Source organism: Orycteropus afer, unplaced genomic scaffold (genome assembly GCF_000298275.1).
Source record: "Orycteropus afer afer isolate SDZICR_OR568_19922 unplaced genomic scaffold, OryAfe1.0 scaffold00191, whole genome shotgun sequence".
In the NCBI taxonomy this organism is placed as follows: Eukaryota; Metazoa; Chordata; class Mammalia; order Tubulidentata; family Orycteropodidae; genus Orycteropus; species Orycteropus afer.
In genome coordinates, this window is record NW_006921778.1 from 4,848,984 (window position 1) to 4,873,207 (window position 24,224).

At 39.2% G+C, this 24,224-nt stretch overlaps 1 protein-coding gene across 1 annotated transcript in view; it reads right to left on the bottom strand.

Moving 5' to 3' along the window:
- CAMK4 (calcium/calmodulin dependent protein kinase IV) overlaps window positions 1–24,224 on the bottom strand; it is a 453,274-nt gene that overhangs the window by 178,799 nt on the left and 250,251 nt on the right. Inside the window, exons 3-4 of the mRNA XM_007947593.2 lie at window positions 13,024–13,086; window positions 10,862–10,944 (exon numbers count right to left, since the gene is read on the bottom strand). Of these exons, the coding sequence (XP_007945784.1) occupies window positions 10,862–10,944; window positions 13,024–13,086 (146 nt within the window). The remainder of the gene's footprint in view (window positions 1–10,861; window positions 10,945–13,023; window positions 13,087–24,224) is intronic.

A 24,224-nucleotide genomic window follows, 5' to 3' on the forward strand; every position in this document is an offset into this window, starting at 1 on the left:
AAAATAGAGGATGAAGGGTGAAAAAAAGCAAAATAAAATGATAGGACAAACATTAAAAGACACATTAGTAGAAAATACCTCAGTGATTAACATGATCAAGATTCAGAAAAATTATACTGAATGCACAATTTTATAATACATAAAATTCAATTATTTGATTTTTCCCCCAATTCGATTATTTAGAGCATTAGCAAGAAACACATATTCATAATCTCTTTCAAAGGATAAACGATAGAATATATTTCATCACCTTATTGTTTTCTGGATATTTGTTATATATAAGGATCAAATAAAATATAAAAATAGGTTACAATATTCAGGGGTTTTGAATATCAATCTTCATATCTTATTTCTTAAAACAGTATAAATACTGCCAATTTCATGCTTAGGTTAGACAGGCTACCCTGCTTGCCCCTTGCCATCAAGTTGATTTCACATAGCAACCTTACAGGATGCAGTAGAATTGCGTCATAGGGTTCCCTAGGCTGTAATCTTTACAGAAGCTGACTGCCACATATTTCTCCCACAGAGCAGCTGATGGCTTTGAACCACTGACCTTTTGGTTAGTAGTTGAGTGGTTAACTATTATACCACCAAAGCTCTTTGTTACTATTTACTAAAAACTTAATTGAAATAATTTAAGTACATTTTTGGAACATTATATAATTAAGTACAAGGGAAGCAGGACTATTGTGTTGGAGTAAGTGGAGTACTTTGCCTATTATATCACCAATCTCTACATTTTTCTCTAAATGTAGACTATGTGTGTGGTAGTTAAATTGGAATGTCACCTTGGCTGGGCCTGATAGAGTGGCTGGGCAGCTGGTGGTAGTTATTCCCCATGATGAGACTGGCAATCAACTCCATGGTGGAATCTATCACAAGCAGCTGAGTAGCTGCCTTTGGGATGTGGTCTGCTTCCCGTATAAAAGAAGCAGCTTTGGGGATAGTCTCTAGCTTATGGCACACTTGGACCCTTCATGTAACCGTGTCATTGTTTAGCAGCCTGCCATGCTCTGCCAACCTTGGGATTCACAATGGACTTAAATTAATGGCCTGCTGTGTGGTTTGGAAACATCGGGACCATGCCATTTTATTTGTCAATCTTGGGTTTTTCAGCCTCAGCAGCCAGCAGCTGTCTGAGTGAAGAAATGCCTCTAGCTCCAGTGGGCTGGGAGCAGGAGGCAGAGCTGGACTCAAAGGTTGAGGGGCTTTCACCCAGCCCCTAGAGCCTGGCACTTTGAACTTGGACTTAAAGCCTCGAAATTGTAAGAGAACAAATTCCTGCTTGTTAAGGCCATCCCATTTGTGGGATATACTTGTCAGAGCTGCACTAGGTAACCAGAACAGAATTTGGTACTGAGAGAGTGGGATGCTGCCCTGACAGATACCTAAAATGTGGAAACAGGAGTGGAGTGTGTCCTTAACCTGAGACCCTGGCATACAGCATGAGAAATGGCAGGAGCAGAGCCAAGAGACAGGCAGAGAGATACTAGCAGAAAGACCAGCATGAAAGATGGCAATAGCAGAGCCCAGAGACTGGCATTAAACAGCAACAGGCTTACCAGCCCACAGAGGAGAAAGCTAGGTGCATTGAGTAGGCAGCTTCCTGGTGGAGTGGGTTGCCTTCAGGCATTAATTGGTGAAGAGGCTGGCATAAAATGGGGTAGCAGGTTGGCTGGCCCACGGAGCAAGAAAGTTAAGTGTCCTTTGGGCAGAAAGATTTCTGGGGGAGTGGGTTGCCCTCAGGCATTAATCAGCAGAAGTGGAGAGACTAAGGTAGCGGGAAGCAGAGCTGCCTCAGCCTCAAAGGGTAGGACCACGGCCTTTGGGGGTGAAACCACCATAGCCCCCTAGGTTTCAAAGAGTTAGACCTTCATCACCATGGTTCTAGAGTGTGGGGTTGCTTGTTCATGTGAGCCAGTGGGATGGAGCCCTAGCTGCCCAAGAGAGAGGGGGCAGGCTGCCATACCCAAGATGGAGATGACCGGGGCCCACCAGGCCAAGGGGGTGAGGTCGCCATTTAGAGGAACTAGGGGACTGGAGCTCTGGTAGTGTAGTGCCTAAGGCACTTGAATGCTAACCAGAAGCTGGCGGTTCAAACCCACCAGCCACTCCTCGGAAGGAAGGTTGGGCAATCTACTTCCGTAGTGATACTGCCTCGGAAACCCAAGGAGGGGTCGCTATGAGTCGGGGCCAACTTGACAGCACATAACAACAACAACGGGGGACTGGATCCATGTAATAAGAGAGATCTGTATAGATGCCACCCAATGAAGATCTGTACAGGTGCCAAGTTGACAAGGGGTGGAATTGTGGAAGTTAAATTTGTATGTCAACTTGGCTGGGCCTGGTTGAGTGGCTAGGCAGCTGGTGGTAGTTATTCCCCATGATGAGACTGGCAATCAATTCCATGGTGGGATCTACCAAAAGCAGCTGAGTAGCTGCCTTGGGGATGTGGTCTGCTTCCATATATAAGAAGCAGCTTTAGGAATAGTCTCTAGCTTATGGCACACTTGGACACTGCATGTAGCTGTGTCATTGTTCAGTAGCCTGCCATGCTCTGCTGACCTTAGGACTTACAATGGACTTGACTTAATGGCCTACCATGTGGTTTGGTAACATCAGGACTGTGCCATTTTATTTGTCGACTTTGGGTTTTTCAGCCTCAGCAGCTAGCAGCTGTCTGAGTAAAGAAACACCTCTAGATCCAGTGGTATGAGGGCAGGAGGCAGAGCTGGACCCCAAGATTGAGGGGCTTTCACCCAGCCTAGAACCTGGCATTTTGAACTTGGGCTTCAAGCATCCAAACTGTAAGAGAATAAACTCCTGATTGTTAAGGCCATCCCATTTGTGGTATATTCTTGTCAGAGCTACACTAGGTAACCAGAACAATGTGGTACATACAGCAACCAACACAAACATGATTAATGTCTCCTCTGTACACTAGTACACTAAGCCTCAGGAGCTTGGCTTTCTTCAGTCCTGCTAAAGTTGGGGAGTTGTTACAAAGATGATGGTGGAGTGTGACTAGTGCTTAACTTTTCTTGTCAACCTCTCATCTCCCCAGAAATGGGTAAAAGGAATTACCTTTGGGCCTACAAAAAACAATGTCTCTCACCACAGTCTAGTGCTTTATCACAGCTGTTTTGTGGCACCTTTCTAGAGGGTGATACTCAAGGTTTAGTCTACAAATAGTACTCCTTGGGCCTCAGAAACCCCTCAGAGGGGTCACTGTGAGTCAGATCTGACTTGATGGCAGTGTGTTTGGGGTTGTGAAGAGACAACTTGCACAACCATAGGTGACTTCCCTGATGAGAAACTCCTGTCATCTGTTAAAGACATTTGAGTTCTCATAGGCATCAGATGCTCATAGATAGGCAGTACTTCACCCACTAGAATTCCCTCTCTATAATTATAGTCTCAAGCTTTGGTCTAGTTGTAAGTTTGTATATATCCATGTAAATATAATTTAGGGTTAAGTGCTTGTGATTCAGAACATGTCCTTATATGAATGCTAAGGAATGGCTGGATGAACGAATAAATTACTCTGGGAACCATTTTCAGGTAGGAAGGAAGGAAGAGTAGTAGTTATTAGAACAGTTAATGGGAATTTTACTAATCTTCAAATTATGTTAAATTAGCAAAATAAAACATAATTAAGAGGATATAGCCATTCATTCATTTATTCAATAAATAGTATAGAGTGACTATTATGTGCTGTACATACAATAGTGAACCAGACCCAGCATCTGCACAGATGGGCCTTCCCTTGGTACAGACAATCAGGCAGACAAGGATCAATGGAGTGTGCTAAATGCTCTGACAAAAGCATTAGAGAAGAGTCCAAGAGCTCTGAGAAAATGTAGGTATCCATTCTGATGGTAGTGTAGGTTAGAAAAAGTTTCCAGAAGTAGTTCTACCTGAACTCAGGCCTGAAAGATGTGTAGAAGTTTTCCAGATGTAGGGAGGGTGGAAGTTAGGTGGTGAGAAGAGACTGGGGAGGATCCTCGAGGTGGTAAGAGGGAGAGTATTCTAAGAGAAAAGAAAAGAACTGAGGTGATAGGGTGTTGATTGTTGTTGTTAGGTTGGTCTTGACTCATAGCCATCCCATGCACAGCAGAATGAAACACTGCCTGGTCCTGTGCCATCCTCACAATCATTGATATGTTTCAGCCTTATATGGCACCACTGTGTCAATCTACCTAACTGAGGGTCTTCTTTTTCACTGATCATCTATTTTACCAAGCATGATGCCCTTCTCTTGGGATTGGTCCCTCCTGATAATATGCTTGAAGTACATAAGATGAAATCTCACCTCCCCACCTCTATGGAACTTTCTGGCTGTACTTCTTCCAAGATAGATTTGTTCGTCCTCCAGCAAAACAAAACAAATCACTGCCATTAAGTCAATGCTGACTCATTATGACCCTAAAAGACAGAGAAATACCCCAAAGGGTTTCCAAGGCTATAAATCTTTATGGAAGCAGGGCCTCATCTTTCTCCTGTGAAGAGGCTGGTGGGTTCAAACTGCTGACCTTTTGGTTAGCAGCTGAATACCTTAACCGGTGCAGCAGCAGAGCTTCTATTTGTTCATTCTTCTGGCAGTCCATGGTATATTCAATATTCTTCACCAACAACATAATTCAAATGCATCAATTCCTCTTCAGTCTTCCTTATTCATTGTCCAGCTTTCACAAGCAGATGAGGCAATTGAAACTATCATAGTTTGGGTTAGGCACACTTCAGTGTCAGAGTGGCATCTTTGCTCCTTAACACTTTAAAGAGGCCATTTGCAGCAGATTTGCCCAATGCAAGAAGTCATTTAATTTCTTGAATACTACTTCCATGGACATTGATTGTGGATCTAACTAAAATGAAATCCTTGAAAATGTCAATATTTTCTCTGTTTATCATGATGTTGCTTATTGGTTCAGTTGTGAGAAATTTTGTTCCCTTTATGTTGAGCTGTAACCCATACTGAAGAGTGTGGTCTTTGATCTTTATCAGTAAGTGCTTCAAGTACTCTTCACTTTCAGCAAGCAAGGTTGTGTCATCTGCATATTGCAGGCTGTTAATGAGACTTCCTCCAATCTTGATGCTGTGTTCTTCTTCATATAGTCCAGCTCCTTGGACTATTTGCTCAGCATACAGATTGAATAAGTATGATGAAAGGATACAACGCTGACACACACCCTTCTAGATTTTAAACCACACAGTATCCCTTTGTTCTGTTCAAACAACAGCCTCTTGGTCTATGTACAGGTTCTGCATGAGGATAATTAAGTGTTCTAGAATTCTCATTCTTCATAATGTTACCCATAATTTGTTATGATCCACACAGTTGAATGCCTTTGCATAGTCAATAAAATGTAGGTAAACATCTTTTTAGTATCCTCTGCTTTCAGTCAAGATCCATTTGACATCAACAATGATATCTCTTAATCTACATCCTCTTCTAATCTGGCTCGAGTCTCGCAGTTCCCTGTGGATGTATTGCTGAAACTGTTTTTGAATTCTCTTCAGCAAAATTTTTTGTGTGATATTAATGATATTGTTCAGTAATTTCCTTATTCTGTTGGATCATCTTTCTTTGGGATGAGCATAAATATAGATCTCTTCCAGACGGTTGGCCAGGTAGCTGTCCTCCAAATTTCTTGGCATAGATGAGGAAGTGCTCCCAGTGTTGCATCCATTTGTTGAAATATCTCAATGGGTTTTCTGTCAATTGCTGGAGGCTCATTTTTCACTGATGCCTTCATTGCAGCAGCTTGGACTTCTTCCTTCAATACCATAAAGTCTTGAACATATGTATTATACAGTTAAAAATACTGAGGTATTGATAGTCAACCAATATTTCTAACCATATAATGTGAGCCTAGAGTCCCTGGTTGGTGTAAATGGTTAATGCCTTCAGCTACTAACCAAAAGCTAGAGGTTTGAGTCCCCCAGAAGCACCTCTGAAGAAAGGCTTGGCAATCTGCCATTGAAAAACCAGCCATTGAAAACTCTATGGAGCATAGATGTACTCTGACATACAGAGGTTCCTGTGAGTCAGTCCATCAAAGGTAACTGGTTATAGTTAATATGAGCTAGGAATTTGCTGGATATATAAAGAATAGCATTTGGTTCCTGACATTCATGAGATCACGTTTAGTGGGAACCAGAGATGAGTCGGGGCTGACTCGACGGCAAATAACAACAACAACAGAGATGATAAATGTATAACACCACTATGGCTATAATATATGTTATATTGAAAGTTTGTACAGCTGTGGGATTTATTAATTTTTTAGTCAGAAACCACCTCTCTAGAGTAGACATGTAGATGCAGAATGCCGACTCTTTCCTCATCTCTTCTCAGTGATGAAATCTGCATGCCCTAACATGGTCGACTAGCATCATTCAACCACTTCTTGGTCAGACTGCTTCTGCTAAAAGTTTTACTCTCAGATGATTTGTTAATCATATTGTCAGAGTTAGGTTTCTAGAAGCCAAACATGCAAGTTTTAATATTTTATAAGTTGAGCCACAACTCAGGCTGCCCATAGCTAACTAGAAACATCAATGACAGTTAATGTCTCTGGTCACAAATCCAGGTTTAAAACTTAGAGCTAAGATTGTACGTGAAGATGTAAGTGACCTGTCGTTGTTGTTATTTGCTGTCGAGTCGGCCCCGACTCAAAGCGACCCCTCCTTGGGTTTCCGAGGCAGTATCACTATGGAAGTAGGATTGCCCAACCTTCCTTCCGAGGAGTGGCTGGTGGGTTTGAACCGCCAGCCTTCTGGTTAGCAGTCAAGTGCCTTAGGCACTATGCTACCATAAGTGACCTAGCTAAGGAAAAATGAGGTCTTGCCATCTTGTTCTCTCCATTTAGGTCACATGACTACAACAGATATGTTTGGCAGGCATTTGGACAAAATTCTTAGCTCCCTGATGATTATATTGTTACATGAATCACTTATAAAACCTGGCACCAAATTTTGCTCATAGTAGGTGTTCAATAAATGTTTGTGGAATTGATACTAATTGTCAATTGATGGGTGCTAGAAAATTTTCTAGCACCCATCAATTGACAATTAGTATGAGTTGGGGCCAAATCGACGGCACATAACAACAACAACAACAACAACAGAAGATTTTCAGGCCATGACTATTTGATCAATTCCTGTGCCTACATTTTTACTAAAGAGAACAAATGACACTGGACTCAGAAGTGATGCTTGTCATAAGAACATTGGTCATGACTTCAGAGAAATAACAGCCATTCAGATGATTCCCCCCTCCACCAAAATGCAGTAAGTGGAAAGATTATTCCTGGATTTAGATTTAACAGTTTTTAGGTATTATAGAAATAACATCAATCATTTTAGAAATATATTTTAAACAAAATAAAATCAATTCAAAATCAGTAAACTAAAGTATTTATTTCACACTATAATGCACACACACAAAAAATCCCTCATAAAATTTAGTTGGCATTTCAAAAAATTTGTCAATGAATCTAACCATGGTTAGATAGTGAATGGTTTATAGCTTTAGACAAAGTATATGAACGACTTCAATTTTTAGAAGCAATGAAGTATTCAATCATTAGAGTGGTTATAAAGCTCTAAAAAGAGAAGAATTAATTTAGTTAATTTTACTTTTTTTTAATATTTCAAAAATATTTATGGCTATATTTTTCTTGAGAGTCTTTTCATGAACTTTTCAGTTACACCATATACATGGGAAAGCTAGAGAATGAAAAAGGAGGACAGAAGAATTAATGCACGTAACTTGTCATGTTGGTGAAGAATATTGAGTATACTGTGGCCCACAAGAAAAATGGAAAAATCAGTTTTTGAATTCAACCAGAATGCTCCATAGAAAGGTAGGAAGATAAGCCTTCAATATACTTACCTTGGACACACCTTCAGGAAAGACCAATTGCTGAAAAAGGACATCACGTTGGCTAACGTAGAGGGTCAGCATAAATAAGAGAAACTCTAAATGAGACAGATGGAAACAATAGCCACAACAAAAGATGCAAACACGATGATTGTGAAGATGGCACAGGGCATTTTGTTAGGTGTCCGTGAGCCAGAGCTGACTTGACCATAACTAAGAACATAATTCTCTTCAGATTTAGTAAACTAATTTCCTTTTCAGATTTTTGTAAAATAATAAGAAAGCAATTTTTTCTAAAGTTACCATCATTTTAAGATCATTTTCAAAGGCTCAGGGCCATGAAGTTTGCCAGTAGGCCACACATTTTCCCATAGTTACACTGTGGGCTGGGCTAAAAAACAAAATAGCTCCTAAGATTTTAATCACAACCATGATCTAAAAGGCTTCCTTGAGATCTAGTTCCTATGGGTTCCTCAGCAACTAATGGGGCTAGCAGACACTTGGAGATTTGGGACTTAAGCACAGTGGTGACATGATGGTTCTATGGGATCTGATGCCATTATCCTCTGGCCTCAAAAGGCGTTTTTACTCCAAGACTATTCCTTTACTTCCAATGCTTGCTGTGGTGGCCCATGTACTCCTATTCTCCCCAGTTAGATATGTTTTCCTTCTTATGATTTTAAAATAGGAGGATGAGACAATATGGACTGTGCCTACTTCTCCCTTTGGTTCTACCTTAAAATATGACTCCTGTGTACTTGTTTCTGTCGCACTAATTGTGAAAAATTGAGAACATCTGAAGCTGGCAGTTAGTATAAATGTGCAGGTGGAGAGGCTAATCCAGTCATGCCCTGAGGCCTTCAGACTTCCTAGTACATAGATTAGGAGCCTTGCTGCTCTCCCCACCATTGGCAGCTCTTTCTCAAATGGAGGAGCTATTAGGTGACTATATGTTTATGTGAGAAAGACACTAATCTGGTGAGAACATATATTACAAACAAACAAACAAAAAACCCACTGCCTTCATGTTGGATCCAACTCATAGCCACCCCTCCTTGGGACTCTGAGACAGTATCACTGCAGAAGTAGATTGCCCAATCTTCTTTCCAAGGAGTGGCTGGTGGGTTTGAACCACTAGCCTTCTGGTTAGCAGTCACATGCCTTAGGCACTACACCACCAGAGCTGCATAAAGCCAACCAATAATAACATGAATTCTCTCTCTCTCTCTCTCTTTATATATATATAAATATATAAATATATATTTATATATATATATATATATTTTTTTTTTTTTTTTAATTATTCTCTTGGAAATGATACAGAAGAAACTCTCTGCATGTAATAAGAAAGACAGTGAGACCACATAAGAAGGAAAAGGTTGGAGCCAAAGCCAGAGGACCTCCAATCTAGTCCTAACTGTCAAGTTTGGGGAAGATCATTGACATTTACTAATTCTCAGTTTCCATATCTGGAAAATGGAGATAAGAAGTCCTGGTGGTGCAGTAGTTAAGCACTGAATTGCTACCCAAAAGGTCAGTGGTTCAAACTCGCCCAGTGGCTCTGAGGGAGAAAAGATATGTTGACCTGCCTCTGTACAGCTTACAGCCCAGGAAACCCTATGGTGCAGTTCTACCCAGGAACATTAAACACAGACAGAAACTTGGAAAAAAATAAAAATATTCTGGAGAGCTCTTGAAGAGACAGCACATTCAAGTGGACAGAGTGGTGGTAGGGAGAAGGGAAGAGATTTTCTCTTCCAACACAATCAAAATTGATTCCCTTTGATATCTTTCTCCTCAGAATCCATTCCTTGCAGCAGTTGGTCATCCATTTATTCATTCAACAAATATTTATTGAGCATTTACTGTGTTCAAGGTACTCAAGCTATTATCAGTAGTTCTCTCAATTTCTCTTGTGTCTTATCCCTAAACTGCAGGTCACTTCTCTCTAATTCCACTTTTTAACTAATAAGATCTTTATATTAGTGTACGGCTTCCAACTATTTATAATACATACCTACTTCTTAGTCTCTTTGTTATCTTCCAATTCTATTCTTCATTGATTACCTTCATGAGCACAGCAAAGAGCTCCTGAGAGCCCCTTCAGACAAATATAGAATCCTCCTGAGATGGTGAGGCAAGTGGAAAAGCTATGGAAACTTAAAACTTTTCCTTTACCTACAAATACATTTGCCTGATGATACCTTGCCAAATTTTCATGCATGCACCCTACCTTCAAACCTCTGTCTGAAGTGAGGAACACATAAACAGACAATTAAATTGGCTGTAATTGGCTATACTAGAATATATACTGCCTGCAACTTGTAACTCTTTACACAGCCTCTACAGAGCAAGTAGGCTCAAAAATATTCATTATTATGTTTTTAGAAGGTCTGCTGTTTTATTTGGAGGTAAATGTTTGTAGAGTTGAACAGATATTACAGTGTTTCTCTTTTCACTAAGCAAACATCACAGCTTTTCGTCTACCTACATTTTACGAACAAATCTGCCTTTGAGGAAGTATAGCCAGAATGGTTCTTGGAAGAGGATGGAGAAAGTTTTACTTACTTTGGACATGTCATCAGGACGGTCTAATCTCTGGGGAAGGACATCATGCTTGGTAAAATAGAAGGTCATCAAAAAAGAGGGAGACCCTCAGTGAGATGTATTGAGACAGGGGCTGCAACAATGGGGTAACGTTTTGTTCTGTTGTATATAAGGTCACTGTGAGCAAACCACCTCAATGGCACTGAACAGCAAACAACACCTGACAGAATTCCATTTCCTTCTAGCCTATACTCCTCTTAATATTTATTTTAGTAGAATTTATTAGCTGCCATGTTCTATCTTTTATGAAAAATTCTAGGAAAATTATTCCTCAGCTTTTTGTTTTGTTTTGTTTTGTTTTGTTTTTTCTCTTGATGGCTGGAACTAAAACCTTTCTTGATTAGCTTTCTAGGACCAACTCACCTGTCAAATAGTTCTCCTCCTGTGACGAGTTCTAGGACCAGACTGATTTCTGTAGGGGTTTCAAATATCTCCTTAAGTTTTATCTGAGGAAAGATATAAAAAAAAAAAGAATACCACAAATTCCTTATTTTTGTAGTTCTTGGAAATGGATAAAACCATGAGAAAAATAATTCTCTGCAGAAGTAGTATGTTGGAGCACAGTTTATAAAGATTCTTCATTCTAGTATCAGATAGCCATTTGTCATTCTCCTTGGGGGTTGTTATTGTTATCAGTTACCTCATTTCTTCAGAGTCTTATTGCATCTTAACAATTTTCCTTTTGTCAGTTGAAACATACTTCTTAAAATTTTGCCAAAACATTCCAACTCCTGAATTGCTCCAGCATTCACAATAAACAAACAAAGAAACAAAACCTAAACCATTTAAAGGAATCTGGTTTCTGGCAATGCAAATGCATCTTTCTCCTGGGAAGAAACTTGGAATTAAGGATCTCAGGTAGGACCTGATCACCTGATAGTCTGAATAGAAAGGATATCCCTCAATAGCTATAAAGTTGTTGGTGGATGAAGGAGTTTTCAGAATAGTAGTGGTGGCAGTTATCTGATTGGCTATCACAGGGTTTTCAATGTATTCTGATAATCCAATTTTGGTTATTTTTCTAAATAAATGGGAATCTAGAGGCCAGGACTGAAATATATGAGACAAATTGGCTTCTCTTTGGAAAAGATGAATGATGTAAAAGCAGTGATAAAGTGGCAAATTTTGTTAATTGTTTGCTCAAGACACATTGCCTTGAATTCACTGAAAGAGAACCTTGATTTTTTATAGGAAAACAAGGTCCCTACTCCTAAATCATGGAGCATGATTGGTATAAACCATTTATGATAACCTTGCTCCCCAGTTTTTCAGCCTCCTTGCAGCTATGTGGCCAGCTTTGGCTAATAAAATCTAAATAGAATTCTGCAACAGTTTCTGGAAGTTTATTTTTTTTGGCACTAGACCCTTTCACTCTTCTACCTTCTTCCTGTCTTGAATATAGACCCAGTGGTGGGTGAAGACTGTGAAGGGAAAGCATGAAGATGAAAGCCAGTGCACTGAGGATGGTGGGACAAAGGATTGAGAGTGCTTGGTCCTAGATGGAGCTGAACCAATGCTAGCAACTTTCTGCCTCTGATTCCTCATAACATAAGACAAATAGTTTAGACTACCATATTTATGTTTTCTGTTGCTTATAGCTAGATGTGGGAGCTCTGGTAGCATAATGGCTAAGACACTTGCCTGCTAACCAGACGGCTGGCAGTTCAAACCCACCAGCCACTCCTTGGAAGGAAGGTTGGGCAATCCTACTTCTGTAGTGATACTGCCTCGGAAACCAAGGAGGGGTCGCTATGAGTCGGGTTTGACTCGACAGCACATAACAACAACATAACAAGATAGCTAGATGTGTCCCTAGTTCATATATTAAGTTTTAAGCTCTTTTCCTTGAGTTGTAAGTATTACAGCTCATTCTTTTAGGCACTACCACTTCTTCAGAGAAATGGATGAATTTTTACTTCAAGTAGATGGCTCAATTTGTAAAAATAAACCATGGCCTTGAAAGTGATTTTGTTTATTTCCTTTTATTGGCTCCAAGAAAGTTTTTGCCCCACATTTCCCTCAGTGGTTTGGTCCAGGCATACCTAAAGAAGAACTATTGGAGACTTTTTATTTTCTCCATTCAAGTACATCATTTATTTGAATCCTCACATTGTTCCTGAAGCAGAAACTTTCTCAAAGCAGATTGAAATGACTTTGGAAAGCAATACATTTTCTTCATAGGCTTTTTAGTAATGGCATATTAATAAAGTAGGTTACAAAAAAGAAAGAAAAAGCCAGTGTTTTATTAGAGAGAAGCAAGACTCCACAATTGTTTTGTTCTTCTTTTATGCATGCAAATAAAGATGGCATACATACTGCTGATCTATTCATTTTCTGAACTCTTTCAAGGGGTACTATTTGTAAGATTATTCAACCAAAGTGCTGAAAATATGATTAGATGAGGACAAGAGCTGGGCCACGGCAGCTGCTGATGGAGAACGAACCCTCTATTCACAGACAATGAAGAACAAAGGTCCTATTCTCTAGCTTTGAAAATTATTTGCAATAGATTAAAATCCACTTACAATGTTTGGATGTGAGAGGCGAAGAAGAACTCCTATCTCAGTTCTTACGATTTTTTTGTCCACCTAAAAGGTAAAATAAAAGAAATAACTGAAAGAAACTTTCACCTTAAAAATATCTTCATTGTACCAGAGGATGAAAAACAGTAACAACTGCCTGAGTGAATCAGGTAACTGGCAGGGGCTAATTCCAAAGTTTTTTTCTGTGTCTTTTCCCTTCTTTTTTTTTCCCCAGCTGTCATGTCTTTCCTTTCTGCTTCATGTATAAAGCAGAGCACATTACCAATGTGGATCACAACTTTCAGATCACTTGCTTGGTTTCTTGAAAAGTCATTACTATTATAATAAAGGCACAAGTTCATCTCAACCTATTCCTTCTCCTTTTCTTCCTTTATTTATGGATATCTCTGTTCCAACTCTAATCATAATGTCAATCACTTTACCTGCCTACCTCTCACAGAAGTGGACCCACCTTAACCTACCCTAACTAATCAGAGGCCATCATGAATGGTCAATTATATCTAACAAATCACGTCAGCCCAACCAGGGTCCTCCCCAAAAATTTGCTTAAATGATCAAGAAAGAGGTATTTTCCTTTTCTTTGCAATTGTGAGAGGAAAAGAGGATAGGAACTTTCAGGTACTAGGGAGTATATTTGGAAAAACATAAACATTTCTTTATTAAAAATAAAGCCAATAATGGAAAATATACTGTTAGGAGATGAAGAAATAGTGCTGCTGACACAATTTAAACCCCTGGATTTAGTCATGAATAAGTTAGTTTGTCCTTTGATGTTTATAATTATATGACCCATTATATTTCCTTTTCTATTTGTTATCCAGAGTTAGTTTCTGTTACCAGCCATTAAATATCCCTGGTTGAAATTAGTCCAACAGACTAGTGGACCATGCAAACCTCAGCCTATATATAGACCATGAGACCAGAAGAACTAGATGGTGCTCAGCTACTACCATCAACCATTTGAAAAGGAATTGGTGCAGGAGATCCTGCATAGAGGGGGAGAATAATATGGAACAAAACTCAAAATCACAAAAAAGACCAGATTTACTGATCTGATAGAGCTTGGTGAAACACCCAAGAGTGTGGCCAATAGTTACTCTTTAGGCCTGGAATTGAACTCACTCTTGTGGCTTCCAGCCAAACAATAGACTGGCATATAGGGTGAACATTTACATGAGGTAGATACACTCCTTAGAACAATCAAACATAGGAGAACAGAAGGGCAGTATTTGCACAGGGAGATAGCTAAGGGGGCACGAATACATAGGAAAGGACACAGAGAAGTGGAAACTACTGGGAGGAAGTGGGAAGAGAGCTGTTACATTGTGGGTATTGCAGTCTATGTCATGAAATAAAATGTGCATGAACTGCTGTGTGGAAAATGAATTTGCTTTGTAAATTTTCATCCAAATCACAGTAAAACTTATATACATTTAAAAAATCCTAGCTGATTCAGGACTTGAATTATGTTCAAGAGAGTAGCCATTTACTTTGGGATATTCCAAATATTCCATCCATTAAGCCAATAATGAAATATTTTAATAGCAATGTGTTAAAAGTTTCAGAGTTCTAAAAGTCCTACTCTAGACAGAAAGTTTCTATTTTCTCCCACTTCCAGTGCTAAACAATATATAGATAACTCCTGCATTCTGTCTGTGATCTCTGCCATCTGCGGTGTCCAGACCCTTGGACTGGCAAAGCTTACATGATTTTAGATTTGGGAATGAAGGTATTTGCATGCAATTCATAGTAGCTCTGAGTATACAGTAAAAAAGACTGCTTTAAATGGAGAATGGGCTCCACCCTTAAAGTTACTTTTTCTGAGAAAGAAATGGTGAACTTCAGTAGCAATTCAGACCCAATTTAATGGAAATAACTAATCACAACTTTCAAGACAATGAGGAACAACATTCATTCATTTAGTTTTTATCCTCTTATGAAACACTAACAAAGAAGGACACATTCTTAGAAAATAAAGAAGGATCTTTCAAAGAAATTTTATAAAATTTTACATGTTCTTCTCCTTGGCTGACAAATAAATTTTGCTAGACCCAAGAGTACTTTATTAAAAACAGAAGCCACCATTTATTTCTATCAGAAATAAACCTTTCATTTCTATCAGAAGAAAAATGTTTACAAGAGATGTTAAAGAGCTCCCATCCCAATAAGATTTTTCAAGAGTTTCAAGTTTTACCACTGTCCATAATAAAACACTAAATAATCATATGGTCACGCAAAGGCCTTTGGAACTACAATAACATTTTGGTCATTCATATCAGCAATTTGGAAATTCAGTGTATTTTAACATATTTTTAGAAAAAGAAAACAATTAAAATCGATAATACTGATATTAAAAATGCATTCTACTTATGTTTAATGAGGGTAACTCAGCATACTTTTGAAATATTCATGAATATTCTACTTAATTTCTACTATAATTTTTGACCAGAAGAGGGGATGAAGACATGATCCATGCAATTTAATACCTGACAGCTAATACAGCTAATACTGAGTACCAAACCAAAAAAACCAAACTCAGTCCCATCGAGTCATTTCTGACTCATAGAGATCCCCATTGGGTTTCCAAATTTTTATGGCAGTAGATCACTCCATCTTCGTTCCATGGAGGAGCTGGTGGGTTTGAACAACTGACCTTCTGGTTAGTGGTCAAGTCCATTATCCATTACACCACCAGAGCTCTTTACATCATAACAAATCATCTGTAACATTGTGAAGAATGGGAATTTCAGAACACTTAAATTTGCTCATGGGGAACCTGAACACAGACCAAGAGGCAGTTCTTCAAACAGAACAAGGTGGATAATGCATGGTTTAAAATCAGGAAAGGTGTATGTCAGAGTTATCATACTTTTCTAGTCTGTATCCTAAGCAAGGGAGCTCTGCAGCATTATGCCTAAGACATTTGACTGCTAACCAGAAGGCTGGTGGTTCAAACCCCCTTGGAAGGAAGGTTGGGCAATCTACTTCCATAGTGATACCACCTCAGAAACTCAAGGAGGGGTCTCTATGAGTCGGATCCAACTTGAGAGCAGTGCGTTGCATTCCATTGTTATCCTAAGCAAACAATCCAAAAAGCTGTGCTATATGAAGAACATGGCATCAGGACTGGAGGAAGACTCATTAACCACCTGCAATAAGCCAGTAACAACCTGTGATAAGCCATTAACAACCTGTGACATGTAGACAACACAATCTTGCTTGCTGAAACTGAAGACTTGAAGCACTTACTGATGAAGATCAAAGACTACAGCCTTCAGTCTGGCTTATATGTCAACATAAAGAAAATAAAAATCCTCACAACTGGACCAATAAGTAACATCACGATAAATGGAAACAAGATTGAATTTTTTAAGGATTTCATTTTACTTGGATCTATAATCAACACCCAAGGAAGAAGCAATCAAGAAATCAAACAATATACTGCATTGGGCAAATCTGCTGCAAAAGTCCTTTTTAAAGTGTTAAAGCGCAAAGATATCACTTTGAAAACTAAGATGCACCTGACCTAAGACATGGTATTTTAATAGCCTCATATGCATGTTTTCTAGTAATATATCAGACAGTATTTCACTGCTATTTATTAGATTTTCATTGACTAATTCTTTGGGAAGTGGATGACCTCCTCCTTCTTTCAAGTATGCCTTAATCTGGAAGCTCTGCTGAAACCTGTCCATGAGGGGTGACCCTGCTGGTATTTGAAATACCAGTGGCATAGCCTCCAGCCTCACAGCAATATGCAAGCCACCACAGTATGACAAATTGACACCAGAGGCACTTACTTTTCTATACCAAGAAATTTGGAAAATAGCTACTTGGCCAATTGACTGGAGAAGATCCATGTCTGTACCCATTCCAAAGAAAAGTGATCCAACAGAATGTGGAAATTATTGAACAATATCATTAACATCACACACAAGTAAAATTTTGCTGAAGATAATTCAAGAACACTTGCAGCAGTATATTGACAGGGAACTTCCAGAGATGTAAGCTGGATTCAGAAGAAGATGTAGAAGGAGGGTTATCATTGCTGATATCAGATGGATCTTGGCTCAAAGCAAAGAATACCAGAAAGATGTTTGTGTTTTATTGACTATGCAAAAACGTTTGTTGTGGAACATAACAAATTATTGATAACGTTGAGAAGAATGGGAATTCCAGGACACTTAATTGTGCTCATGAGGAACCTGTATAGGAGGCTGTCATTTAAAGTGGTCAAGAGCAAAGATATCTCTTTGAAGACTAAGATGTGCCTGACTGAAGCCATGGTATTTTCAATCATAACATGTGCATGTGAAAGCTGGATGATGAATAAGGAAGACTGAAGAAGAGCTGATGCTTTTGAGTTATGGAATTGGCAAAGAATGTTGAAAGTATCACAGACTGCCAGAAGAACAAAACTGTCCTGGAATAAGTGCAGCTAGAATGCTCCTTGGAAGTTAGAATGGCCAGATTTTGTCTTACCTACTTTGGTCATGTTGTCAGAAGGGACCATTTCCTGGAAAAGGATATTAAGCTTGGTAAAGTGGAGGGTCAGTGAAAACGGGGAAGACCATTAATGAGATGGATTGACACAGTGGCTGCAACGATGGGCTCAAGTACAGCAAGCACTGTGAGGATGGCACATGACTGGGCATTGTTTCATTCTGCTGTATATATGGTCACTATGAGTTGGAGCCGACTGCATGGCACCTAACAACAACAACAACATAGACTTGTGAAAGCTGGACAATGAATAAGGAAGACTGAAGAAGAACTGATGCATTTGAATTGCGATGTTGGCAAAGAATATTAAAAATACCAGGGACTGCCAGAAGAACAAACAAATCTGACTTGGAGGAGGTATAGCCAGAATGATCCTTAGCAGGGAGACTGGTCAGACTTTCATGTACTTTGGTCATGTTGTCAGAAGGGACCAGTCAGTCCCTGAAGAAGAATATCATGCTTGGTAAAGCAGAGGGTCAGTGAAAAAGGGGAAGACCCTCAACAAGATGGATTGACACAGTGGCTGCAACGATGGGCTCAAGCATAGCAAAGACTGTGAGGATGGTGCAGGATCTGGCAGTGTTCTGTTCTGTCACACATGGGGTGGATATGGATCAGAGTCAACTTGACAGCACCTGACAACAAAACTAGGAAGTTATACAGAAAACAGAATTCACTGTGAGCCAAGAAAAACAGGTTGGTAAGAAATAACTTAAATCAAGTGACTGTATATCAAATTCATAGACTCTGGGGCTGTCACAGTGAAGGAGTGAAAAAAATGCCAAATCAAACTCACTCTTGTGGAGTGGGATCTGACTCATAGTGACCCTCCTTGCGTTTCCGAGGCAGTATCACTATGGATTTCCCAGCCTTCCTTCCTAGGAGTGGCTGGTGGGTTTGAACCACCAGCCTCCTGGTTAGCAGTAAATGCCATAGGCACTACACCACCATACCTCCTAAAAGGAAGACATATTATCTTAATTCATCCAATGCCCTATGACTCAAGAATTTTGGAAACTACTTCATCAGACAGCAGATACTATCCACAAATACTTTAAACCCTTCAGAATATGTATTGATTTTTTTTTTTCCCAGTCACAAGTAACAAACATCCAGCTCAAACTCATTTAAGTCAACAAAATAATTTATTAGCAAGTGTAAATGGGAAGTCAAAGTGGATCTATCTCAGACAAAGCCAACTCTAGGGGTTCAAATAATATAGTTCTCTATCTTTGTCTCTCACTGTCTTCCAAATGATAGGAAACATGTCACCAGAAGCTCTAAGCCTATCTTCTTCAGTATCATATTTCAAAAGGAAGAGAGACTTTTTTTTCTCCACATCTATGTATCAGATCTCAAGGAAGGATTCTCATTGGCTTTGCTTATTTCCTATCCTTACTCCTATATCTGAGAGCTCTGGTAGCATAGTGCCTAAGGCACTTGACTGCTAACCAGAAGGCTGGTGGTTCAAACCTACCAGCCACTCCTCAGAAGGAAGATTGGGCAATCTACTTCCATAGTGATACTGCCTCAGAAACCCAAGGAGGAGTCACTATGAGTCAGGTCTGACTCGACAGCACATAACAACAACAACAACTCCTATATCTAGGATACATGTTATTGTAAGAAAGTCAAACAAGGCTCATGGAGACTTCACCTATGGAGAGGGAGTCGGGGAAGCTCGGTCCTCAAAGAATGGATTTTGGCACACAGAGGATGCCCTTTCTGATTGTTTTTCATATCTCTTTCTTCTCTTTTAAATTTGCATATGAACCTCAAATATTATCATGTAATACTTTCTCAGCTTCTTCCATGTCCCAGTCAATAAATTAATTATTAATTTACAATAAACACAACATCAGTGGATTTAATGTTTAAAATGATGACTATTTACCAGTAATCCCATTGTTGTTGTGTGACCTTGAGTGGATTCTGACACATAGCAACCACGTGTGACAGAGTAGAACTGCCTTGTAAGGTTTTCTTGGCTGTGCTCTTTACTAATGAACATGGCCAGCTATTTCTTTCACATAGCCACTAAACCAAAGAAAACCAAACACACTGCCATCGAGTCGGACCCGACTCATAGTGACCCCTCCTTGGGTTTCCAAGGCAGTATCAATATGGAAGTAGATTGCTCGCTGCTATGTGGGTTCAAATCACCAGGTTTTTGATTAGCAGCTGACTGCCTAACTGTTGTTCCACCAGTGCTCCTTAGTAACCCCAACAGATCCTGCCAAATAGTAATTTAGAATTTTGCCTAGAAACTCTGTTTAATTCCATGATAAAAAGCTGATGGGAGGCAGTGAGGTTACTTGTGAATGAAGCTAGTGGACTACCTAGCATTTGTACCTCAATTCTGCTGTATTATTCACTACTTCTGGGCAATAAATTTACCAGTTGTTTTAATATTACCAGTGATATAATTTGAAGAAAATATAGAGATCTAAAATAAATGACGGTTCTAATAAATAATGTAAAGTTGGTGTAGAACTTTGGATACAGAGGTTCATAGATACATGATATATGTTTTATATGGAGGAAGATCCATGGCTTTTATCATATTTGTAATATATATGAGGCAGAAAAAAGCTAAAAATCTGATCTATTTAAGGACAAGAAAATGTACTTCATAAAATTGGAGAGTCAAGAATATCTGAACATGTCCTTAGTAATTACTAAGGGTCTTAGAGTTTAAATAGATTTTAGGTGTTTAGCCCCATATTAAACATTGTGGGACATGGTGGGGGGTGGAAACAAGGCAAAACATGATCCTTCCCAGAGGAAGATTACAATGTGATTTGGGAGATAAGACTTACCTACATAATGCCATCAGAAGACAATGGAAGAGAGTAAGGAAGAACAGAAGTTACAAAGAAGTTTAATTTTAAAAGTGCCCTTGTCAGTGGAAGATAACTGTTCTAGGGGTCTAAATATTACTGTCAAACTGTAAGCTTAAAGGCTTTTGAAATTATAAGCCTTGTTTAAAAAAATCACAGTATGTTACTATAATTAGCATCCTGAGAAGCATCAACAGATGGCTCTGACAAACTAACATAACAATATTGAAACCCTTAAGACTTACCTTCAGTATCTATAAAATACCTTGAAAAATGGAGTTTTTCATTACTAGCAATTTACAATTATGAACATACATTTTACTAAAATTCTAACTTAAGGGATGTATTTTAGCCCAGAATCCTTAGAAAATGGACCTGACGCAAATAAGTATCAGTATGCTGGAGCTTTATTTGGTAGCATAGTGCCTAAGGCACTTGACTGCTAACCAGAAGGCTGGCAGTTCAAACCCACCAGCCACTCCTCGGAAGGAAGATGGGGCAATCTACTTCCATAGTGATACTGCCTCGGAAACCCAAGGACAGGTTGCTATGAGTCGGGTCCGACTGGATGGCACATAACAACAATCCAAGGCAGTGAGGGTGAAAAAAACAAAAGGGAGGATGTGAGATGAGGGAAGGGGTGACACTGTGCAAAAGTTAGCTCAATGAGTACTGTGTCACAATGAGTGTAACGACATAGCAGGTCATGTGGGTAGTCACATCCGCGTGGCACAAAGGACTTCTCTAGAAGGGCTATGCTAGTCCACCATGCCTTGAAGAAGTCTATGAGAGGGAAGAAAGGGGGAATTTATCTGCCTTGGAACCTCCTTTTCTCATTTTGCATTGGTGATGTTTGCCCCAGGGTGGTAACTTTTCCACACGTCTGGGTTTGCATATCCAATCTCTCACTTGTGATGTCATTAAGAAAAAAAAAAAGTTTTTTTTTTTTTTTTTTTTATTCAGGAACCTCCTTTTCCTATTTCCCATTGGTGAAGTTTGCTCCAGGGTAGTGTTAACTTTTCCACACTTCTGGGTTTGCATATCCAGTCTCTCACTTGTGATGTCATACACCTCATTAGATGTCATGTTTCATTCAGATATGAAAATGGCTGGAAGAGTAAGAAATTTCAAGTGTGTGTCTGATTAGCCTCACTGCATGAAGTGTCCAGTGGCACAACTTGATCCTCCTTGACTGGGAGACAGGTAGGCTGAGGGAATCTGAGGGGATTCGTAAGATTTTATCCAATTACAGTGCACTTTTAAAATGTTTTCTGTTACTAGGCAAACAAATATATACAGTACAATCACAGTGCTGCTTTACTGCCCATCAGTAAGAGCTTTGTCTCCCCTTTCACATTCTTTGTATTTGTGAAATGGGAGATAAACCTTTAAAATTCCAATTATTTTCTGACGAATATTCTAATAGCTGCCCATATGAAATGGATAATCATCACATATGATTAGGGCACAAGGAGTTTTTCTGTAAAATCTTGTTTGAGCTCCACTATTTAAACTGTTCTAAGTAATCAAATAAATATAATTTCCTTTCATGCTTATGAAAACCCTTTTTAAACAGGCAACAGTAAATGTTTTGGATATATAGCAAAACCTGCAAATGCCAGAAACTGTGTAAGACAGAAACCTGTCAGAGAAGGAAAACTCAATACTTTCTATTAAAAAGGAGTGATAGAAAAGTGGTAAGACTGCACCCTCTCAAAGGTGCAAGACCCGGAAAAACAAGGCAGTTCCACTGAGTTCTGTCTCTCACAGGTTTCATTGTACTTTTAATATGTTGTTGTTGTTGCTGCGTGTGCCGTCAAGTCAGACCGACTCATAGCGACCCCTCCTTGGGTTTCCGAGGCCGTATCACTACGGAAGTACATTGTCCCATCTTCCTTCTAAAGAGTGGCTGGTGGGTTTGAACTGCCAGCCTTCTGATTAGCAGTCAAGTGCCTTAGGCACTATGCCACCAGAGCTCCTATTTTTAATATAAAACATGTTTTTTTGAAGACTCTACATAGAAAGGGAGCTTTCTGACTGCTAACCAGAAGACTTGCGGTTCACACCCACCAGCCACTCCTTGGAACAAAGGTTGGGCAATCTACTTCGGTGGTGAAGACCAAGAAGGGGTTGCTATGAGTCAGATCCGACTCTACGGCAGTGCGTTTGGTTTGCTTTTGGTTTTTATACATAGAAAAAAAATTAGTAAATGAAATTATACAGATTTTTACAGTTTTAAAACTTCAGGGAATTAAAGATTCCTTTATATTGAAAAAAATCTCAATTTTGCTGTCTGCCCCCACAAGGGAAAAGGGGGAAAAAAAGTAAATAAGAGTATAATACCAGAGAAAAAGGTCTCACCATTGAATAAGCATTGATCAAGTATGAACCTTTCTTTAAGATTGGCTGAAAAGACACTCTTGTTATGGGAGTGAAGTGGTTAATGAGAAAGGAATAATGAAAGGAAGAAGGCCTGAAGGATTTATGAAGAAGAAAGCAATGAGAACTCAAAGAACAAAAAAGGAAAACCAATTTCTGCATTGTGGGAATGATGCATGGAGATGAGGCAGTGAGTGAACTGCAGAAAATAAAGGGGAATATTAACACCAAATTCCTGTTGGACCTTAGCCACTTTGCTATCTTAGATGTGGTCTAGAACCAAATTCTGGAACCTCAGAAAGCCTTGGCAAGTTGGGGTAACCTATACAACTAGAGACTACTACTCTACTTATTCTATGACTTGATCAAGTACATCAGTATTTCCACATAAAATGCTTATCCTCATCTCATTTTCCTTGCAGGGACTGAGACCATAAATCTTGTTTGGTCTCTCTACTTTGTCTATGACTCCTCTGGCTCATTTTTGGTTTGAACAATGATCAGAAAACATAAGGTAAAGTACAGAACTGTGCTCTTCAAATCCTCTGTAAGAAAAAACAGACTATAAATTATTAATGAATAAGTAAATAACCAAATGTCTTTAAGTTTTCACAACAATTCTTTTCTGCATAGCTTCTGCTTAATTTAGCATCCTGTTCCCTGACATATCAACAAGTACATGTTGGCACTGATACGCTTGGTGAAAAGACTTGACAACTAGAATTTTGTTAGATTCAAGAATGGTGGTTTTAGTTTACAAGGATTTGACAACTAAGAACTACTGCTTAAATATGCAAAATTCAAATGTGGAACACAGACAAAAATACTAAGGTCATTCTACATCAAGTTGCCACTTCTAGTAACTATAGAATTTTAGCCAAGTCTGATTATTCCCTTTAACTTCTTGTTCTAAGGGCAATCTGAGCACCTCATGAATACCTTACTATTTTCATAGCTCTCTCAAGTGGTTGCTTTCTTCTGTCCCAGTAGAAAATGTACCACAGAAACTGTAAGCAGGATAGGTGTTCTTGGCTCCTTATTGCTACATCCAGACAATTTGTCTTTCCTTCTCCTTCCAAAATCCTCCAAACCAAAAATCCAAATTCACTGCCATCAAATTGTTTCTGACCCATAGCAACCCTATAGGACAGAATAGATGCCCCATAAGGTTTCCAAGGCTATAAATCTTTACAGAAGCCAACTGCCTCATCTTTCTCCAACAAAGAGGTTGGTAGTATTGAACCACCAACGTGCTGGTTAGCACCCAAATGTTTTAAGCATTGCACCAGCAGAGCTGCTTAATGCTTGTTGTTGTTGCTGTTATGTGCTGTCGAGTCAGACCCAACTCATAGCAACCCCTCCTTGAGTTTCCGAGGCAGTATCACTACAGAAGTAGATTGCCCAACCTTCCTTCCAAGGAGTGGCTGGTGTGTTTGAACTGCCAGCTTCTGGTTAGCAGTC